General features: G+C 39.1%; 1 protein-coding gene and 1 long non-coding RNA gene across 4 annotated transcripts in view; one reads left to right on the top strand and one right to left on the bottom strand.

The window, feature by feature from the left end:
* Nucleotides 1–13,533, bottom strand: part of LOC101678515 (survival motor neuron protein) — a 32,363-nt gene extending 18,830 nt beyond the window's left edge. For 2 of the 3 annotated variants that reach the window (XM_045075243.1, XM_045075244.1), the window contains exons 1-2: nucleotides 13,275–13,423; nucleotides 2,035–2,106 (exon numbers count right to left, since the gene is read on the bottom strand). In XM_045075243.1, the coding sequence (XP_044931178.1) occupies nucleotides 2,035–2,106; nucleotides 13,275–13,346 (144 nt within the window). In that variant the 5' untranslated portion in view covers nucleotides 13,347–13,423. Of the gene's footprint in view, nucleotides 1–2,034; nucleotides 2,107–13,274 lie in introns of all 3 variants that reach the window. The other variant, XM_045075245.1, reaches the window with a different exon arrangement.
* On the top strand, nucleotides 13,461–18,976 carry LOC123390747. Its single transcript, XR_006605312.1, has 3 exons — nucleotides 13,461–13,566; nucleotides 15,269–15,394; nucleotides 18,615–18,976. It is a non-coding gene; the product is annotated as an uncharacterized LOC123390747 (long non-coding RNA).
* The last annotated feature ends 4,209 nt before the right edge of the window (nucleotides 18,977–23,185 follow it).

Here is a 23,185-nt window from a genome sequence, read left to right as displayed (position 1 = left end):
GTAAAACATCAAAGAAGTGTAACAAAAGAACTCAGTCACCATAAGCTGGTCCGAAGGTCCCATCAACGCAGATAGCTTCTATTTCCTCTTTCCGTCATCCCACACAATACAAAAACTATTCTGGAAGGCATCATACAGTTATCAGCTCTAAGGACCCTTTTATTTATTTTATTTATTTTTTAAAGATTTATTTATCTCTCAGAGAGAGAGAGAGACAGGGAGTGAGTGCACAGGCAGGGGGGAGTGGCAGGCAGAGGGAGAAGCAGGCTCCCTGCTGGGCAAGGAGCCCAATGTGGGACTCCATCCCAGGACCCAAGGATCATGATCTGGAGCTGAAGGCAGGCCCTTAACCGACTAAGCCACACAAGCATCCCTCTGAGGACCCCTTTAATTAAGTCCTCACTCTCATCCTTTCAGTAGCATTATATTCTGCTAATCATTTGTCTTGAAATTCATGACATTTTGGAAATAGCAATGCAGAGGACTCCAATACTTTATTACCTCTCTGATCAAGTCTTAAACTTGGGTATTCCCGAAAAGAACGGTCCACCCTTCTTTAACTACTTAGGATCATCTATTCCTATTAATTCCATTATAACCTCTATGTGAGCAGACTTTTAAAGCTATTATTCAGGTGACATTTCTCCTTCATTCAATCCAACATTTCCAATTACCGATTTCTTATCTTCACATTTACTTCACACTCAACACAATTAAAAGTAAACTATCAGGGAGCCTGGGTGGCTCAGTCGGTTAAGTATCTGACTCTTGGTTTCTTTTTCTTTTTTTTTTTTTAAGATTTTATTTATTTATTTGACACAGAAAGAGATCACAAGTAGGCAGAGAGGCAGGCGGAGAGAGGAGGAAGCAGGCTCCCTGCTGAGCAGAGAGCCCGATGTGGGGCTCGATCCCAGGACCCTGGGATCATGACCTAAGCGGAAGGCAAAGGCTTTAACCCACTGAGCCACCCAGGCGCCCCTGACTCTTGGTCTCAAATCAGGTCATGATCTCAGGGTTGTGACTGAATCCCACTCTGGGCTCTGTTTGGGATTCTCTCTCTCCCTTTCCCTCTGCCCCACCTCCTCCTCATACTCTCTAAAAGAAAAATCTTTAAAAATAAATAAACGTACCCTATTTTTTCCTCTACTCAGACTACTTCCCTCTGCAATATCGTTAATTCCATCCAATACTGAGCCCTACTTTAACCTGCATTTTACAGAACCCCGCATTAGTATGCTTCTATTCTAAGGGTATACTGTAAAGCATTACTGACAAATCTGAATTCAGCTTCAAGGATGACATACAGGTTTGATCTTTACCTCATGCTACAGGAGTGACTGAGGGAAAGAAGCGGACTTTGAACCTGGTGCTCTGAGGATATGCTCTTTGCCTGGACTACTGAAGGCCCATGCATGGTGCTCAAAAAAAAAACAAATACCTTACACGGTAGGGAAAGTGATAAAGGCAGATAACTGTGTAAATATCTTGTCTGGGCCACAAAAAGAGACTACAGCCCCTAAAAGAATAGTATATTCCTACCAGCAGGAACACTTGACTTGATAATCAACTCACAGGATTTGGGGAAGATTAATTTAATGTAAGCACAGCACTTAGAACGATGCCTAAAATGCTGTACACATTCTACAAATACTAATTATAGCACTGCTGATATTTATCATTATTATTTCAGTGAAGGCTTGTTAAATGGACATTATAATTCAGGCTGCCCTTCCACTAATTGGAATTAGAGGACTTCTATTGTTTGATACAATGCAAACACATTAAAAGTAATTAGTGTTTTAAAATTCTACTCCGGTTGCCTTTGCTAAAGGGATGACATACAGAGAACCTGCCTACTTTTAAAGGAAGATTATCAGATTATCAGGTAAGTTAATTAAGCAATGGTATCTACTGGTCTTCAAAATTAGAACTGAGTGATAGGTACATTAACACCTTAAGTATGTTATAGCTAATTTTTTTAACCAAATGATTAACATGAGGAAATAAGGAAATGAGTTAGTAAACATTTCATACCTTAAACGAAGCCACAGCTTTATCGTAAGCTTTTATCAATGCTGTATCATCCCAAATGTCAGAATCATCACTCTGGGAAGGGTAAAGAACAAAAACATTTATATGGATTTCATCAAAATGTATGTTAGATAGTATCACGGGCCATCTTACTCCAGACATAATGAAATTACACTAAAAATAGGTCTTTAAAATCCTAAATAAAACTGAAGAAAGACTACCTACTTAGACAGTATGTGACATCCCCAAAGCTAGACCTATGTAAATGCTCTAAGAGGTATGCTGAAAAGTGAATGCTCCACAATTTAATGAATAAGTATGTTTAAGGGTAACCTGTGTTTCAATCCTTTCTATGAGCCGATAAATGGTTTAGCTTGGCAATGTGGGAAAATACTTGGCCATTACCTTGAGATTATACAGACTACAGTAATGCTAGCCTGACCGTAGAATCTGAGGTCTAAAAAATATTCTTTCCCCCTTGACTTACAGTATGCCTAGATTATTAAAAAAATTCTCGTGGCACCTGGGTGGCTGAGTTGGTTAAGTGACTGACTTCAGCTCAGGTCATGATCCTGAAATCCTGGGATGGAGTCCCACATTGGGCTCCCTGCTTGGTGGGGAGTCTGCTTCTCCCTCTGAACCTCCCCCTTCCCATGCTCTCCCTTTCTTTCTCATTCTCTCTCTCAAAAAAATAAATAAAATCTTTATTAAAAAAATTCTCAAAATGTTTAAGGTTATAAATTATTAATAGTGACTAATCAACTTTCATTTTATTTTATTTTTAAAGATTTTTATTTATTAATTTGACAGAACGGGACAGGGAAAGAGAGAACACAAGCAAGGGGGGAGGTAAGCAGAGGGAAAGGTAGAAGCAGGCTCTCCACTGAGCAGGGAGCCTGATGTGGGAGGACTGAGCCACCCATGTGCCCTTGGAGAGGGCATTCTTTTTTATTTATTTATTGGACAGAGAGAGACACAGCTTGAAAGGGAACACACAGAGGGAGCAGCAGAGGGAAAGGGAAAAGCAGGCTTCCCACTGAGCAGGGGCTAGATCCGATGTGGGGCTTGACCCCAGGACTGGGATCATGACCTGAGCTGAAGGCAGACGCTTAATGACTGAGTCACCCACGTGCCCCAGAGAGGGCGTTCTTTTTCTTTTCTTTTCTTTTAAGATTTTATTTATTTACTTGACAGGAAGAGAGATCACAAGTAGGCAGAGAGGCAGGCAGAGAGAGGAAGGGAAGCAGGCTCCCTGCTGAGCAGAGAGCCCAACCTGGGGCTTGATCCCAGGACCCTGAGATCATGACCTGAGGCTTACCCCACTGAGCCACCCAGGTGCCCCCAGAGAAAGCGTTCTTAAAAGTAAAACACATAGGGGTGCCTGAGTGGCTCATCGGTTGTCTGCTTTTGGCTCAGGTCATGATCCCAGGGTTGTGGGATTGAGCTCTAGCCTGGGCTCCCTGCTCAGTGGGAAGTCTGCTTCTCCCTCTCCCACTTCCCCTGCTTGTGTTGTGTCTCTGGCTGTGTCTCCCTCTGTCCTATAAATAAATAAATAAAATCTTAAAAAAAAATAAAAATAAAAACACAAAGCAACTCAAAATCCTCACATGGCAATGGTTATTGTCAGATCAGGGAAACAGGACATTTCAAAATGAAAATTAAAGACACCTCAGATTTTATACAAAGCTATTACAACAAAAAATATTTTAGCTGATAAAACTTCCCAAATAACAATCACAAAAAGAAGAAAACACAACACCCAACTGAAATTAAATATTCTTAAACTAGAATCCACAAACCGACTTGAATCAAGTATTTAAAAAACTTAGATGGGGGTATCTGGGTGGCTCAGTGGGTTGAGGTGGGAAGTCTGCTCCGCCCCCACCCCTGCCGCCTCTGCCTGCTGCTCTGCCTACTTGTGATCTCTCTTTGTCAAATAAATAAAATATTAAAAAAAAAAAAACTTAGATGACAAAACGGCAAAAGGGCAAGATTTGAATCAAGAGTTAAAATCAAGAAAGAAATGGAAGAAACAGTAATGTTTGCTACAAAGTAACCAAAGAAGAACACATTTGACTGAAGACTTAAGTGGTTCCAAGGAAAAGCTGAGAAAGAAAGAAAGAAAAACAAGAAGTGAAATGATAAATATGAGCGACTAGCAAAGAATATTTAACATATGTATAAATGGGGTCCCTGAAGAATAAAGCCTAAAAACACAAAAACAAACAAAAAACTCTAAAAAAACCTTACAGCCTATAAACAAAAAGATCAAGTCATTTACAAGATAAAGAAAATCAGTATTAGACTGTCCCATAGAAATTTATGAGAAAAATGGGGTGCCTGGGTGGCTCAGTGGGTTAAGCCTCTGCCTTTAGCTCAGGTCATGATCTCAGGATCCTGCGATAGAGCCCCACATTCAGGATGCCAGCTCAGCAGGGAGCCTGCTTCCCCCTCGCTCTCTCTTGTCTCTCTGGCCACTTGTGATCTCTGTCAAATAAATTAAAAAATCTCAAAAAAAAATTTATGAGAGAAAGTATAAGCCAAGGATCTTGTGATACACCCTAACTATCCTTCAAGTACCAAGACTAACTTACAATGTGCAAGAACACAACTAGTCTTTGCAGAGGAATCTACTGAAAATAAGCTTCATCCAACTAAGATATGAACAGGGAAATCTTGGGTTAAAAAAAAAATAAACCCAATGCTGTTAGCATCAAATATATATAATTGCAGTTTTAAGAGAAAAGTAAAGTATATGTGACTCCTGAACAACAGGTGGGGAGGATCAGGGGTGCCAACTCCTCTCTACCCCCTCTACTGCCCCCCCCAGGCAAAAATCTGTGTATAACTTTTTTTTTTTTTTTTTTTTTTTTTTAAAAGCAGACTCCATACCTAACATGGGCTTGAAGTCACGACCCAAAATCAGGAGTCACATGCTCTACTGACTGAGCCAACCAAGCACCCCTGTGTATAACTTGACCTGCCAAAACCTTAACCACTAATAGCCTATTGCTGACCAGAAAGGCTTACAGGTAACATGAACAGCCCATCAACACATATTTTAAAAGTATTATATACTGTATTCTTTTTAAAAATTTTAAAAAGATTTTATTTATGTATTTGACAGAGATCACAAGTAGGCAGAGAGGCAGGCAGAGAGAGGGAGGAAGCAGACTCTCTGCTGAGCAGAGAGCCTGACACGGGGCTCAATGCCAGGACCCTGAGATCATGACCTGAGCTGAAGGCAGAGGCTATAACCCACTGAGCCACCCAGGCACCCCTATGTACTGTATTCTTACACTGAAGTAAACTAAATATTAAAATCCTAAGGAAAATACATTTATATTACTGTACTATATTTATGGCAAAAAAATTCACATACAGGTGGACCTGCGCAGCTCAAATCAATGCTTTTCAAGGGTCAATATCTATTAAATTGACAAGCTGATTCTAAAACTCAAATGGAAATACAAAGGACCTAGAATAGCCAAAACAACTTTTTTTTCTTTTTAAAAGATTTTATTTATTTATTAGACAGAGAGAGAGAGAAGCAGTCCCCCTACTCAACAGGGAGCCCATGGGGCTCGATCTCAAGACCCTGAGATCATGACTTGAGTGGAAGGCAGACGCTCAACCCACTAGGGGCACCCAGGTGCCTCTAGCCAAAACAATTTTGAAAAAGCAAAGCAAAGCTGGAGGATTTAATTTATCTGACTTCAAGATGTACTGTGAAGTTATAGTTATCAAAAAGTGCATTATTAGCACAAGATAGATAAATAGACTAATGTAATAAAGCTGAGTCATAAATAGTCCCACACACATATGACTGATTTGAAACAAAGGTACAGATGCAATTTAGTAGAGAAAGCATAGTAGTGTCAACAAACGGTGCTGAAACAAACTCTTACCCAGAGAAAAGAATTTGCATCCGTATCTTGAGCCATACTCAAAAATTAATTCATAATGGATCACAGAAATGTAAAACAAAACTGTAAGACTTAAGAGAAAAAACCTTGAGACCTTAGTTTGCCTACACAAAAAGAACACTGAGAAAAAACCTGAAAAATTAGATTTCAGCAAAATGAAGAATTCCTATTCCTAAAAAAGACAATGTTAAGAGACTGAAAAAGCAAGCCACAAACTGGGAGAAAATATCTGTGAATTATCTACCTCGTAAAATTTTGTATCTAGCATATTTGGAGAACTTGCAAATATCGACAAAATCCAATTTAAAAACAGACAAAACTGCCTGGGTGGCTTAGGTGGTTAAAGATCTGACTCTGGCTCAGGTCATGATCTAGGATTCTGAGATGGAGCACCAAGCTGGGCTCCATTCCCAACGGGGAGTGCTCTTCTCCCTCATCCTCTTCTCCCCCCTTCCTCTGCTTGTGTTTTCCCATATAAATAAGTAAGAAAGATAACAAAAGACAAACGATCTCAGCACTTTGTCAAAGAAGATAGTAAATGCGTAGCAAATAAGCACATAAAATGACGATCAATATCATCAGTCATTAAGGAAATCCTAACTAAAATCATGAGCTAGGGGTGCCTGGCTTGTGGAGTTGTGAGTTTTTGAGTCCCATGCTGAGTGCAGAGATTACTTAAAACAAACAAACAAACACAAACTTGAGAACAATAAATAAAATCTTGAGATAGCACCACATTAGAATGTCTTAAGTTAACAAGAATTACCAACTCAAATATTAAAAAGGATGCGCAAAATATGGAAATGTCACACATTCCTACTCAATATGTGACATGGTACAATCACTCTGAAAGAAGAGCTTCACACCCTCCCCTTTTTTAAAAAAAAAAAAATTTTATTTATTTATTTGACAGAGAGAGATCACAAGTAGATAAGAAGGCAGGCAGAGAGAGAGAGAGAGAGAGGGAAGCAGGCTCCCCGCTGAGCAGAGAGCCCGATGCGGGGCTTGATCCCAGGTCCCTGGGATCATGACCTGAGCCGAAGGCAGACACTTAATGTGCCACCCAGGCATCCTTCCCTCCTTTTTAAAAAGATTTATCCATTTATTTGAGTGAGAGAGACTAAAAGAGAGTATGTGTGCACATAAGAGTGGGGTGAGGAGCAGACGGAGAGGGAGAGTAGCAGACTCAGTGCTGAGCAAGCAGCCTGACCCCGAAATCAAGCTCCAAGCGAAAATCAACAGCTGGATGCCCAACCAACTGAGCCACCTAAGCATCTGACCTTAGTTACAGCTCTGTTCATCATCTCATAGAGCCACATGTCGGGCTCTGCACTAAGCAACTAAACCAACAGAACCACCCTAGCATCCCACCTTTATTACTGTTTCAAGCTACTATGTTTGGGGTGTTTTGTTACACAATAGCCACCAGAACAGGACATGAGCACTGTCTTTATGTATCTGTTTCTCCGTTACCAGTAGTAGTAGCCTAGGTTTCCCAAGGTACTCCTCAATTCTGCCATCTTCTGTAATTCTCAATTGCTGACACTTCTGTTGTGATCTCTTGAGTAATCAGCAAATCCTGCTCCCAGTGTCTTTAACGTCTTATCTGAATATTCCCTTTATCTTCTTGTTTTAAAATCTAGCTTTGGCGTGCCTGGATGGCTCAGTCATTAAGCGTCTGCCTTAGGCTCAGGTCATGATCCAGGGTCTAGGATCAAACTCTACATCCCTGCTCAGTGGGAAGCCTGCTTCTCCCTCACCTACTCCCCCGCTTGTGTTCCCTCTCTTGCTGTGCCTCTCTCTGTCAAATAAAGAAATAAAATCTTAAAAAAAAAAAAATCTAGCTTTCCCCAAAGATGCTTCTTTCCTTACAGACATTCAAATGAAGTATTTTCCCCTCCATATTCCTCAAATTATTGTACCACAGATGGGAAAGCAATCTTCCTTCTCCTCACACCCACTTCCAGATTTTTCTTCCTCCTTCCTTCCTGAAAACTGTTTTAAAAATCCTGTTACCAGACTCCACTGTCTACTGTTCCTCTCTATGTGACCATCTACAGCCATCTGAGCCACCTTTCCTCATTTTGAGATTTAAATCTCAGTACTCTTTGCAATCTACCCCTGTCATTCCTAATCATTTAAAAACCCATGTAGATGATCCTTCCAATATCCTATCATTGCAGGTCATTAAATAAACTCCTTCCTACCAACTATCTTGTACACCACCCAATAGCAGCCACTAACTGATATGGTTCTTACTTATAATAATAACTACAAGCTTTCCATGAACTTGGTTTAAAGAATCCTACTCTTCCTGGGCAGCAGAGATAAGTATGTATTTCTTGGAATAAGACACAGAGGGCCAAAACACACATGAAAAGATGCTTAACATCTCTCATCATCAGGCAAATCCAAACCAAAACCCCAAGGAGATATCAACTCACACCTGTTATAATGGCTAAAATCAAGAACACAAGAAACAAGTGTGCGTAAGGATGGGCAGAAAAAGGTATCCTCCTGTACTGTTGGTGACAATCCCAACTGGACCAGCCACCATGGAAAACTGTACGACGATTACACAAAAAATTAATAACAGAACTACTCACCCACTGTGATCCAGTAACCACACTGAATATTTATCCACAGAATACAAAAACACTAACTTGAAAGGATATATGCACCCTTATGTTTATTTTAACAATCATTTCATCATAGGTATATTCTTTAATCCCCATATCCCCACCTACCTCTCCTAACCATCAGTTTGTTTTCTCTAGTTAAGAGCCTTTCTTGGTTTGTGTTTTTCCTTTGTTTTCTCTTTCTTTCTTTCTTTCTTCCTTTTTTTTTTTTTTTAAACATAGGCTCCAAGCCTAGCATGGAGCCCAATGTGGGGCTTGAACTCACCTGAGATAGAGACCTGGGCTGAGATCAAGAGTCAGACGATTTACCAACCAAGCCACCCAGGCACCCGTTTGTTTGGTTTCTTAAATTCCACATAAGGGTCAAATCAGAGGCGTCTGCCTTTGGCTCGTGTCATGATCCCAGGGTTCTGGGATCAAGGCCTGCATCAGGCTCCCTGCTCAGTGGGAAGCCAGCTTCTCCCTCTCCTCCTGCTTATGTTCCCTCTCTCGCTGTCTCTCTGTCAAATAAATAAATAAAATCTTAAAAAAAAAATCAAATCATATGCTATTTGTTTTCCTATTTCACTTAACATTATACTCTCTAGCTCTATGCATGTTGTTGTAAATGGCAAGACTTCATTCCTTTTTAGGACTATGTAATATTCCATTGTATATACATACTGCATCTTCTTTATCCATTCACAGATCAATTAACACTTGGACTGCTTCCAATTTGGCTAGTATAAATAATGCTGCTATAAACATAGGGGTGCATATATCCCTTTGACTTAGAGTTTTTGTCTTTTTTGGGTAAATACCCTGTAGTGCAATTCCTACATCTTAAGGTAGTTGTATTTTTAATTTTTTGAGGAACCTTTATACTGTGTTCCACAGATGGACCAATTTGCATTCCCACTGACAGTGCAAAAGGGTTCCCTTTTCTGCACAGCCTCACACACTTTTTTTTTTTAATTTTAGCCATTATGACTGGTGAGATGGTATCTTTTCTTTTTTAAAGTAAACTCTATGCACAACATGGGGGTCAACTCATGACTCCAAGTTCCAGAGTCACTTACTTTACCCACTGAGCCAGCCAGGCACTCCTCATTGTGGTTTTGATTTGCATTTCCTTTGTGATGAGTGATGCTGTGCTTCTTTTCATATGTGTGTTGGCATCTGTCTTCTTCTTTGGAAATGTCTGTTCATGTCTTCTGCCCGTTCTTTTCTTAATTTTTAGTTAATTTTTTAAAGTAAACTCTACATCCACCAATGGATGGGCTTGAACTTGCAACAGTGAGTTAAAGAGTCATATGTTCTACTGACTCACACAGCCTGGTGCCCCTCTTCTGCCCATTTTTATTTTTATTTTATTTTTTTTTAAAGATTTTTTTTTTTTTATTTGTCAGAAAGAGAGAGAGAGAGAGCGAACAAAGGCAGACAGAATGGCAGGCAGAGGCAGAGGGAGAAGCAGACTCCCCGCTGAGCAAGGAGCCTGATGTGGGACTCGATCCCAGGACGCTGGGATCATGACCTGAGCCGAAGGCAGCTGCCCAACCAACTGAGCCACCCAGGGGTCCCTCTTCTGCCCATTTTTAAATTGGATTGTTTACTGGGTACTGAGTTCTATCAGTTCTTCACATATTTTGGATACTAATCCTTTATTAGATATGTCATTTGCAAATACCCTCTCCCATTCATTGGTTGCCTTTTAAAGATTGTTTCCTTTGCTGTACTGGAACTTTTTTCCTGATGTAGTTCCAATAACTTTTGCTTTTATTTTGCTTGTCTCAGGAGACCTATCTAAAAAAATGGTGCTATGACCAATGTCAGAGAGATTACTGCCTGTGCTCTCTTCAAGGATTTGTATGGTTTCAGATCTCACATTAGGTGTCTAATCCATTTTGAGTTTATTTTTGTGTATGGAGAAAGAAAGTGGTCCAGTTTTTCTACAACATTTGTAGAAGAGTTTTTTTTTTTTTCCATTGTACATTCATTCCTCCTTGGTGAAAGATTAATTGACCATATAATTGTGCACTTATTTGGGGGTTTTCTGTTCTATTCCATTGAGCTACATATTTTTATGCCAGTACCATACTATTTTAATTACTACCAATCTGTTATGTATCTTGAAATCTGCATTTCTGATACCTTCAGTTTCACTTTTCTATTTCAAGATTACTTTGGCTATTCAAGGTCTTCTGCAGTACCATACAAATTTTAGGATTGTTCATTCTAGCTCTGTGAAAAATACTGTTAGTATTTTGACAGGGATGGCATTAAATCTATAGATTGCTTTTAGCACTATAGACATTTTAACAGTATTTGTTCTTCTAACCCATGAGCATTGAATAAATGCCTTTCTGCCTCTTTACATTGTCCTGAAATTTTTTCCATTGGTATCTCACCTCTATGTTTACTGCAGCATTATTTAGTCAAATAATGGAGGCAGCCCAAGTGTCCACCGATAGTTGAATGGATAAAGATGATGTGGTATATATAAACAATGGAGTATTACTGGCTATAAAAATGAAGTCTTGCCATTTGCAACAACACAGACAGACCTAGAGAGTATAATGCTAAGTGAAATACATCAGTCAGAAAAAGACAAATACCGTAAGATCTCACTCTTAAATATGTGGAATTTAAGAATTAAGAAACAAAACAAAGGACGAGGAGGCACCCGGCTGGCTCAACTGGTAGAGGATGCAATTCTTGATCTCAGGGTAGTCAGTTCAAGCCCCATGTTGGGTGTGGAGCCTACTTAAAAAACAAAGCAACAAGAACAAAAAGACACAAACAAAGCGGGGGGGGGGGGGAGACAAACTAAGAAACAGACTCTTAACTATTGAGAACAAATTGATGGTTACCGGAGGAGAGGTGGCTGGGGAGATGGGTGAAATTGGTGAAGGGGATTAAGAGTAAACTTACCATGATAAGCCCTGAGTAATGTAGAGAAGTACTGAGCCACTATAGTGTACACATGAAATATTACACTGTACGTTACTAATATTACACTGTACGTTGAGTATACTGGAATTGAAAAAAAAAAGAATCCTACTTTCCACAACTATCACTTTCTAGCCTCTGCAACTTACTCCTTCTAGTAGGTGGATGATGGCAATCATTCCACCTCATGGGGACAAAACACTGATCCTCCAACTTTTTAAACTCCTACTCTAAGAACCCTCACTCCATTTCTTAGCCAGCTTAAATTCCATGGCCAATTATCAAGACATTTCCATTGTACCTCCCCATCTCCCTTCCTTACATTCTCTTGGTAAAAAGATACCGCCCCCTAGCTGTAGCTTTATTTAGGATAGAGAAAGAGAGCGAGAGTACAAATGAGGGAAGGGGCAGAAGGAGGAGGCGCTTCACTGATGGGGAGCTCGATGTGGGCCTCCTAACAGGATCCTGGGATCATGACCTGAGCCGAAGGCAAACACTTAACCAACTGAGCCATCAGGTGCTCCAAACTACAGCCCTTTTAATTTCAACTCTTAATTCACTCTGTGCCTGCCCTCACACACCTGAATTGGACTTAGCTGGAGAAAAACACAATTACACTGCCTAGTCCCCTTTATACTCATGACCACAAATCTCAAGTAGACCATCAATGTGGCCTAGCAACACTTCCACTACATTTCCCTAGTCCAACACTCATTCTCTATCCCTAGTTTCTACTCTCTCTGCTCAAATCTCCAACATTTTGTCTCTTCTCACTTCTAGGTGATGACTTCACTTCTTTTACTGAACACAGCCACAATCAAAAGAGAACTTTGACAAATCTGTCCAACCACAAAGGTCTCTATGCACACAATTACCACAATATTAACTGTCAATGTTTCTAACAAAGGCCAAATCCATCCTCTCTTAGCTATTCTAGAACAGTGCTTCGACATTTCTGGCTCTTGTGTCACCAAGTGTTCCATCCTTACTGGATCTTTCCCACCAGCCCACAAAATGTTGAAACAGGTCTCCCTCACCTTACAAACAAAAAACAAAATTGAGAATCCTGTTTATTTCAGTGCCCCCTCCATCTACTGGCCAATTTCTCTACCTTCTATTTACAACTTGAAATATTTATTTACAAATTTTCCCTTGATTTTCTTCTCTCCCGCTCCAAACTCACTCCCATCAGATTTTACCCAAGGTTGATCTTCCCCCTTACAAACCTTCTCTACCCACAGTCTTCCTAAGCCCACCTGAGTAAAAAGCAATTTCAGTTCGGGACAATCTTGAAATTACCTTTGACTTACCTTTCTCAAATCTCCATTATCGATTCCATGTGCAAAACCCACAGTACCTCTTGATTTCAAACTACACCTGGAATCCAAGTACTTTATTTTCCATTGCTAACACCTGGGTCTAAAACGGGATCCTTTCAACGGACTCCTAACTGGTTCGCCTGCTTCACCCCGGTCTGCTTTCCCACCACTTCCCAATCAGAAAGAATGAACAAATGAAGGTACGATCAAGGTGAGGTAGGGAAACGTCTCTCAGCTATCAGGGAGCCCGAGCCGCAAGAGAAAGGAGCTCGTGGCTAAAAGATCCCAAACGTGTGAAGACGTAGAAACCTAGAATCAGGTCCCGCAATCAGCGAACCCGCTAGGTCCCGTTCAGCCGCGGGGGCCCGGAGGAGGGCGCTGGGAGCCCACTCGGGGCGCTCGTCGGAAGGCGGTGCCCTCCAAGACCTCACCTGGCCTGTGCCGCGCCGGAACAACACGGAGTCCTCCTGCTCCGGGACGCCACCACCTCCTCCCATCGCCATGGCGAGCTTACTGCCGGGTGCACGGCGTGGGCAGCGTCTCTCTGGAAGTGACAACTTCCGCCGCCGGGGACCTCTGGGAGCGGAAGAGTACGGTGTCCTGGAGAGCGGCCACGAGGCCTGGAGAACTCCGCGTGGTCCGTAGGAGTGGTCGCGGTCTCCGTGATTGGTCGTATTGCTCCGTCTTTTCCGCCTGCTTTCAGTTCTTTGATTTCACTGTTTGGTATGTTCGTAGAGTGATTCTACCAGGGTGTTTTTCTTTTAAGCAAATTTCGATAGAAAGTATTGTCCATTGCAAATAATTTGGGAAATGTGGGTAAGAAATAAAAGCCTAGAGGTAACCATTAATACGGCTACCATTTAAAAAATGCTTTACAAAGTTTTATGTTAATTTTCACCACCCCGTAAGTGTGGAATTATTATGTCCATTTTAAAGAAATTTACTTTGGAATATGTGTACCATAGACTACTACTCAGCAATAAAAAGGAACGAGGGGCACATGGCTGGCTCAGTAGGTACAGCATGAGACTTACTCTGGGGGCGGGGGATGTGAGTTACACTCCCACACGAGGTGGTAGAGATTACTTTTTTAAAGATTTAAAAAGTAATGAACTGTTGATATCCTCCCAACCCGCCCCTTCCTTCCCCCCCTTCCCCAAGGAAACCAGCACAGAGCATTTACACAGCTGCCTGGATTCCTTTAGCCACTTCCCAATATTAACATTTAGGTGGATATCCATTCTCCCAAACCTTTTCTAGCAAATTTTGAAACTTAAACGAATCAAAATGAACAAATGGGACTGCATCAAACTTTAATTCTTTGCATAGTGAAGGAAACAAAAGGAAAAGACAACCTACTGAATGGGCAAAGACATTCTCAGATACGATTTAACTGATAAGGCATTAACATCAAAAATCTATAAAGAACCCATAAAACTCAAAGTTAAAAAACAACAAAAGGGGAGCCTGGGTGGCTCAGTGGGTTAAGTGCTTGCCTTCAGCTCAGGTCATGATCTGAGTGTCCCATTAGGTGCGGAGAGCCTTCTCCCTTGCCTCTGCCTACTTGTAATTTCTCAAGAGCCTTCTCCCTTGCCTCTGCCTACTTGTAATTTCTCAATCTATCAAGTAAAATATTTAAAAGACAACAAGAAAACTCCCCCAACGCCAAAAATCAATTCCCTTAAAAAATGTGCAGAGGCCCTGCACAGATACTTTTCCGAAGGACACATACAGATGTCAACAGGTACATGGAAAGATGCTCAATATCACTAATCATCAGGAAAATGCAAACCAAAACTACAAAGAGCTATTACAGGTGTTGGAATAGCTATTATCAGAAAGACAAGAAGTAACAAGGAGAGTAAGGATGTAAAAAGGGAACCCTCATGCACTATTGGTGGGAATATAAACTGATGCAAACCCCAGATGACTGGATAAAGATGTGTTTATACACATATGCACAATGAAATCTTCCATTTACAACAACAGAGACCCAGAGAGTACCATGCTATATGAAATGAGTCAGAGAAATACCATATGACTTGACTTACATGTGAAAACCAAAAACAAATGAAACAGAACAGATTCCTAGAGAATAAACTGATAATTGCCAGGGAGTGGGAGGAGTATAGTGATGGTTAAAGTGAGAGGGATAGGCAAGAAAAATGGGATAAAATATTATCTAATGTTTATGAAGGTGCATTTTTTTGTCTTGGATCAAGCAGGATTTTAGATCTTCAAAGGAGTTTATCATTTATTTTTCCAGATTCTTTATTGTTTAGGATTTAGTATTTATTTAGTATATTATTAAGTATTTAGTATTTATTAAGTGTTTAGGATTGCCAGATGGATTTAAAAAAAAAAAAACACTGAGATATCTCTCAATCATAAAAATTCTCACAATAGCATTTTTTTTTTTTTAAAGTAATTTCACGTAATGTGGGGCTCGAACTGACCACCTGGAAATCAAGAGTTGCAAGATCCTATGGGGCCAGCCAGGAACCCCTTCACGATGGCATTTGATGCAGAAATTTGAAGAATTTGGAATGAGGTTTTTATTTTTTAAAGTATAATTTATGTACCATAAATTTCACCATTTTATTTATTTATTTTTTAAGATTTTATTTATTTATTTGACAGACAGAGATCACAAATAGGCAGAGAGGCAGAGAGAAAGGAGGAAGCAGGCCCCCCGTAGAGCAGAGAGCCCGATGCGGGGCTCTATCCCAGAATTCTGGGATCCCGACCTGAGCTGAAGGCAGAGGCTTTAACCACTGAGCCACTCAGATGCCCCTAAATTTCACTATTTTAAAGCAAACAACTTAGTTTTTAGTGTATTTGGAAGGTTATTCAGCCACCACCACTAATTCTAGAGCACTTCATCACCCCAAAAAGAAACTTGTACCCATTAGCCATCACTCCCTATTCTTTCCTCCTTCCAGCCCCTCACAACTACTCATCACTTTCTATGTATGGATTTACTTATTTTTATATTTTATATAAATGGAATATGTGTTCTTTTGTGTCTGGATTTTCTCCCTTAGCATAAAGTTTTCAAGAAGGAATAAGTATCTTACATTCAGAATGGCAGATTCTTTGTGGGATAAGTATTTCTCCTTATGAGGACCAGGTTCGCCAACAAAAATGAACCTGTGGAATTTTTGTCCTTAAATATTAAGTTCTTTTATCCCTGATGATGACCTCTGTTTGAATTTCTATATTTTATAAAGTTATTTATATGACACACAAATCACTCAAAGTACAATGTAGTGCACTTCCAAAGAAAAGCCATTTCACCTGATTTGAAGGCATTTACGAAAACATCACATTTAACTTCATGAACTGGAACACATCTTCGTGTGTATGTAATTTCCAAATAAAAAACCTACCTTCAGTGACTCTTGGAACTTGCCCAGGAGCAAATAAAGGATTCAAATAATTAGTGATGAGGTTTCCAATTTGAATTTCAAGTGCAAGAGTGAGTAAACAAATGACAAAGCCAAACCAGTTAGTTCCTTACCCTTGTTTTCAGGGTCTAGGGGCAGATCAGAGATGTTATCAGTGATTTTAGTACAAGAATGCTCACAGACCTGTTATAGCTCATAAAGTTAAAACTTAAAATTGATGTTTTGGAAGAGTATATGAACCATGTAATGGAAAAATGGTATTTTAATTCATAAACAACATAGCTATAATTAACCATGCAGTATCTGAGGCTTGGACTCCTCACCCTCACATCACGTACCAAAGTACATTCTAGGTGATTTTTATAAACTTGGGATGGGGAAGATCTTAAGGTAGAAACAAAAAACCATGCTAGCACTGAAAACCCAAATACCTTTTGGGAGTAAGTAAGTTAAGGAGGAGTAAGCAGTAAGGGGTGGTGGGTACTGTAATCAGTTAAGTGGAGACTATCCCTCCACCCCATCCCACTCACTATGCCGGGTCCCTGCCCGAACAAAGGTATTTAAGTTCACATTAAAAAGTTTTAACATGTCAGACAGGACAACTCAGCTGTCAGTCTGCATCCTTACTTAAAAAGAAACTAGACAAGGGGCGCCTGGGTGGCTCAGTGGGTTAAGCCGCTGCCTTCGGCTCAGGTCATGATCTCAGGGTCCTGGGATCGAGTCCCGCATCGGGCTCTCTGCTCAGCAGGGAGCCTGCTTCCTCCTCTCTCTCTCTCTGCCTACTTGTGATTTCTCTCTGTCAAATAAATAAATAAAATCTTTAAAAAAAAAAAAAAAAAGAAAAGAAACTAGACAAATGATTATGTAATTAAAAATTATTGGGGCACCTGGGTGGCTCAGTGGGTTAAGCCTCTGCCTTCACCTCACGTCATGATCTCAGGGTCCTGGGATCGAGCCCCGCATCAGGCTCTCTGCTCAGTGGGGAGCCTGCTTCTCCCCACCCCCACCCCCCACCTGCCTCACTACCTACTTGTGATCTCTCTTTCTCTATCAAATAAAAATAAAAATCTTTATAAAAAATTTCTGGCAAAAGCAGAATAAATACAATGAAATGACATACAATAGTTTGGAAAACATTTTTCACATTTAAAGAGGTTACTATCTCTTACATATTTAATATAATTTATATAAATACATTATATACATACATTTATATATTTTAAAAAAGCTTTGTCCAAAGTAAAAACTGCAAAAAAATAATAAAGCCAAGAATAAAATATTCCAAAGTGGGGGGAAGAAAAACATAGCCAGTAAATATGAAAATAAGCCTAACTCCTGCACTCAGTCTGCCTCGTTTAATATCCCTAACCTGCCATTTACTAGCTGGGTAAGCTTGGGGAAAATTCCTTAATTAAAACATCAATTTCTTGGGGCACCTGGGTGGCTCAGTGGTTTGGGCTGCTGCCTTCGGCTCAGGTCATGATCTCAGGGTCCTGGGATCGAGCCCCGCATCGGGCTCCCTGCTCCGCAGGAAGCCTGCTTCCCTCTCTCTCTCTCTCTCTCTCTGCCTGCCTCTCTGCCTACTTGTGATCTCTGTCTGTCAAATAAATAAATAAAATCTTTAAAAAGAAAAAAAAAACAAACCTCAATTTCTTTAACTATACAGATAGAATAGTAGTGCCTACATGTGAAGACTAAATGATGAAATAAAAAGCGTAAAGCAGAGAGAAAACGAGTAGATCAGAAGAAAAAATCTCACTGTCCAATAAACATGGAAAAATGCTCAACCTCTACATGCAGGGAATTATTTATTAAAACTAAGATACCATTTTTCACTCACATTGGCAAAATTAGTAGAGATTAATATTTGATGTTATCAAGGGCATGGATATGGAAAGCTATTTTCTTCCTGGAAATAATTGTTTAAAATAGCGAAAACATGTACTCTACCATTGTCCTAAGAATTCTATCTTTAGGAATGCATTCTTACAGAAATAAAAGAACATTATAGGTATGACTGTATTATAGAATAGTTTGTAGTAGCAAATGCTTGAAAACATCTTCAATGTCCATGAGTAAGGAAGTCACTGGATAAATTACTATATATCTACACTATGGTTAGATCTATATGGACTGACCTATAGGATGGCTTAAAAAAAAGTAAGTTATAGTTAAGTTTCCCTGTTTTTGTTTTCCATTTTGTAGTGGGTGAATAGTAGTCCCCAAAATATGTCCAATATATTTTGTGAATGTGACCCTATTTGGGAAAAAGGTTGTGCTGATGTAATTAAAGATCTTAAGATGAGATCATCCTAAATTAGAGTGGGCCCTAAACCCAGTGACAACCATCCTTTTAAAAAATAGGAAGAAGCCTGAGAAAAGAAGGCTATGTGAAGACAAAGACAGGAGTTAGGCTGCCACAAGCAAAGTAATGCATGGAGCCAATGGAAGAGGCAAGCAAAGATTTTCATTTAGAATGTTCAGAGGCCATGTGGTCCCACTGACAACTTGCCTGTGTACTTCTGGGCTATAGAACTGTGAAAGAATAAATTTCGGTTCATGTAAGCCCTGAAGTTTGTGGTTATTTGTTACAGCAACCCAAGGAAATTCCCCACATTCCTTAGTTATGTGCTTAAAGTGCTTAAATGAGCATTAAGGAAAACTAGACAATTTTATGTATTCTATGACCCAGCAATTCCAGTTAATATTAAATAGAAATACATATTTATGACCCCTAAAAGATATATATACATTTATTTATTTATTTATTTATTTATTTATTTATTTATGGCAGAATAATTTTTAAAAGCTCCAAACTAAGAGCAAACCAAACGTCATGAAAAGTAAAGTGGATAACTAAATCATGGTATATTTTTATAACAGGATACTACACAGCAATGAAGATGATAGAGCTACTGACACACAAAACATAAAGCATTCTTACAGACATCTATTACTCACGAGATACACTCTTGGTTCTATCATCTTAGGTGCCTGCCCTCCCCTTGCTGAAGGGTAGGCATGCAACCCAAATACGTTCATTTGGAGGAACTCTGAATGGCAAAGACTGAAAATAGTTGTCAAAACTTCACCCTGAGAGGAGCATTGTGGAATAAAAAATTCTCATAGGACCTGGAGCTGTTCCACTCTTGACCTTTCCAAAACCTTGAGTCTTCAACTTTTCCTCGGACTCTGGAGTCTCTCATCCACTCAACTGTTGTGGTTATTCATAATTAATGAGTCTGTTTGCAACTAGAAATTTTAATATATAAATATACAAATCACAGGTTTAATGTGCTTGTATTTCTTCAAGCATGCATTAAAATACATAACTCTATTAAATGTCTATTCATAAGCCACCTTAGCAGTCATCTTGAGTGTACAAGGCTAAATGAACCTTTGACCAATAACTCCTCCCTCCCAAAATCCAAAGCCTTCACAAAAGCCTTTGTCATGCAATATATGTTTATAAAAGGGAAGTACTCAATAGGATATTGTCTTGATTACAGTCAGGTTGGTAGGCAATTTCTTAAAAACTAAAAACTTGTGTAAAAGAAGCTCCATTCAGTAATACTCAAGGAAATATTCCTATGGACACACCAGTAAGCAAAGTTAGATCCAATTGACAGAGTAGCATGAAAAGCAGTAGGTGGCGTGAAAAATATTTCTATAAAAGTTAGGTTATAATCAAAGTATAAATTTTAAATTTCAACTTTGCTGGACAAATCATCTAATTGTGGGCTGCTTATAAACTTTTCAAGTGTATTAGATTTAGTGGTACGTGAAAGGGTTTTTAAGAAGCAAAGTTGTATGGAAAAGTCTATATGATGTTTAAAATTTTGGTGCAATTTATGGGAAAGTGCATTTCAGCAACCTAGAGTCATTCCTCTTTTCCCATTGACATTTTCATGACTTGGCCATCTGTAAAGCAATATATCCTAACATGCAGTTACCAAAAAGCAAGTACTTCAGCAGATAAAGTCTTTGGAGGTAGTTTAATAAACTTTCTTACTCTCTTTTGTTCTAATGGAAAATTATGGTTGACAATTTCATAAAGTTAATTCAGTTTCTCAATTCAATTTTTACTTTAGGTCTTCATCACCAAAGGCAATTGGAAACTTAAGTTCACAGGCTCCCTGCTTAGTTTTAATCACTGCTGACACAGATGATAAAATGTAGAAATCTCAAATTCTGACTGCCAAAGTCAATTTTATATTGGGTTTTCACTTTAGGGGTATTTTTCTTCTCACTGCTTCAATGAGGTATGATTTGCTACTAAAATTGTTTATATTTACAGTGTACAATATAATTTGTTAGATGTATACACTGTGAGAGGATAGCCTTTTTAGAGTTCAATAGTTTTCAAACAGCTTTTAGACAGTATTAGTACAAACAGTATTAGTATGACCCTTGCCTTGAACAGAAAAATTCTTTATAAGGCACAACTTTAAAATAATAAGTGCTCACTCTCCTCGAGTGAGTAACCTCCTTCCATCTATAAAAACATGCAGAAAAAGAAAAACTATTTTTAAAAAGTTAGAAAAATGATGTCAGTAATCAGTATTTCCTGTGAATCCTATTTTTCAACACTTTGCTGTGTTGAGTGGGTAACAATTTCTTACACATGCAACTAATAGAAAGGGTACTCAAAAGGAATCAAGGAACTGATGAATCTGGTCTCCCTGTTCTCACCTTGGGCAGTAGCAGCTGCTCCCTCATATATCTCAGCAGGACTTATGATGATTGCTAATGACAATCCACTACCGCATTAAGGATAATGCAAGGTAGCAATTTTAATGCCTATGAGGGTGTTCCATGGAGTTCAGGATTTTCTAAATTACATTTTAGAGTTGGCACTACTTCATTTAAGTAATTTTATCTTGCCTTAGCAACATACCAAAACAATAATCTAAAGTTAGTGCATAAATTAACTTTACTGATTGGATGTAATTATTCACACGTATTTTCCCTTAATATCTTGTGATTGAGAAATTAAAAAGTATCTTGGCCTGTTACCATCTTTAGAAGTTTAGCTATTTTAGTTATGTTGCTTAACTACAGTACAAGGAAAGAAACTGAAGTGTCAATAAATTACAGCAATTACAGTTAATTTTCTTCCTCTTGGGTAACTTTTCTGTCTGCCTTGAGGAAACGTGGTCATGTTTTAGTTAAAAACCAAACCCTTTATCTTAACAATGAACTCATTCAACTCATTCAAGTGTCGTAATTTTTTTTTTTTTTAAGATTTTATTTATTTGTCAGAGAGAGAGCGAGCGAGAGCGAGCATAGGCAGACAGAGTGGAAGGCAGAGTCAGAGGGAGAAGCAGGCTCCCTGCAGAGCAAGGAGCCGGATGTGGGACTCGATCCCAGGACGCTGGGATCATGACCTGAGCCGAAGACAGCTGCTTAACCAACTGAGCCACCCAGGCGTCCCCGTAATTTTTTTTTAAGATGCAGTTCTGGATTTAAGTCTTTTTTTAAAAAAATATTTTATTTATTTGACAGAGATCACAAGTGGGCAGAGAGAGAGGGGAAGCAGGCTCCCTGCTGAACAGAGAGCCCCATGCGGGGCTCGATCCCAAGACCCTGGGATCATGACCTGAGCTGAAGGCAGAGGCTTTAACCCACTGAGCCACCCAGGCACCCCTCTGGATTTAAGTCTTCTTAATGATTAATTATAACACAGAGATCTTCCTTATCCTAATACCCATGTTCTTTTGGAAAACGCGGTTTTCCCCAGACGATTAAGGATTAACTTCTGAAAAGCTAAAGTTATTCCACTACCTTATTCATTACTTAAAAACAAAAAACAAAGTATACAGCTGAAGAAAGCATAACAAGTTCTTTGTATTCATGACTTATCACTATGTAAAATTCTGGAGATAGGATTATAGAAATCAAACCCATAAAGAAGCTTTGCAGTACAATCAGACTTCATCATCCTTTTTATTAGAAAGTAACTTAAGCTGTTGTAATCCTTTTGCCCTTATTACTCCCCATATAAAGTTTGAAGACTTAAGTTAACCTAAGACAAAGTTTTATTTTAACTGAAAAGCTATAGTAATACGAAGATAAGAACTTCCCATTTGCCTCTTCCAGTATTAGAGACACTGAGGATTCCACCCCATTAACAGGTGGTACCATGGCCAAGTGACTTATCTCAAGATTATCAGAACCTTTGTTAAAATAGGAGGCCAAATCTTAAAGAACTGTCCACTGACTGTCCATTTCCTCAGTGGTAGACTCTCTTTGCAGCAATTATGCCTATTTGCTTCAGAGTAGTATAGTCATAAATCCTTCTCTAGATTAATGTATTTCCATTATTTATCACTGTCAAGTCACAAGGTTTTCAGTTTCAGAATTGACTTAAAAAACGACACCAAGACTGAATCCTTTGAACTTTGGACTAGTAACCTCGTACTTTGGGTGATTATGATATGCTACTATAGATTTATCAATTACAACAGGCTTACCACTCTGGTGGGGCATATTCATAATGGAGGAGGCTATGTATAAATAGAAGCAGGGTATACATGAGAAATCAATTTTATTGTGAACCTAATTCTGTTCTAAAGAACATAGTCTATTAGAAGAAAGGCACTCACTAAAAATTTTAAAGCTGTAAGCAAAACTCAGAATGTTCTCAGTAAGTTACTCTTCATTTAATTTGTATTCATTTAGTTGCCATTCCAGGTGGGTCTGTGCTATGTTAAATTCTTCAAACAAACCAGTTAATCACAAAACAACATAGATTGTTTAAGATAAATGTATCGTAAATTCTATTATACAATCAAGTTGATTGTAAATAAGATCTACTTTAACAAAGTTTATGACAAATATTCTAGATTTATAGATTTTATTATCTCATCACATTATGTCTCTAGCAATTATATAAATGCTCAATGCTGATAAAAAAAATAACATCCACCAATATA

Source organism: Mustela putorius, unplaced genomic scaffold (assembly GCF_011764305.1).
Source record: "Mustela putorius furo isolate JIRA1106 unplaced genomic scaffold, ASM1176430v1.1 tig00000145_pilon_pilon_pilon, whole genome shotgun sequence".
In the NCBI taxonomy this organism is placed as follows: domain Eukaryota; kingdom Metazoa; phylum Chordata; class Mammalia; order Carnivora; family Mustelidae; genus Mustela; species Mustela putorius.
Note: the sequence above shows the minus strand (reverse complement) of the source record. Positions and strands in the feature narration are given on the sequence as shown.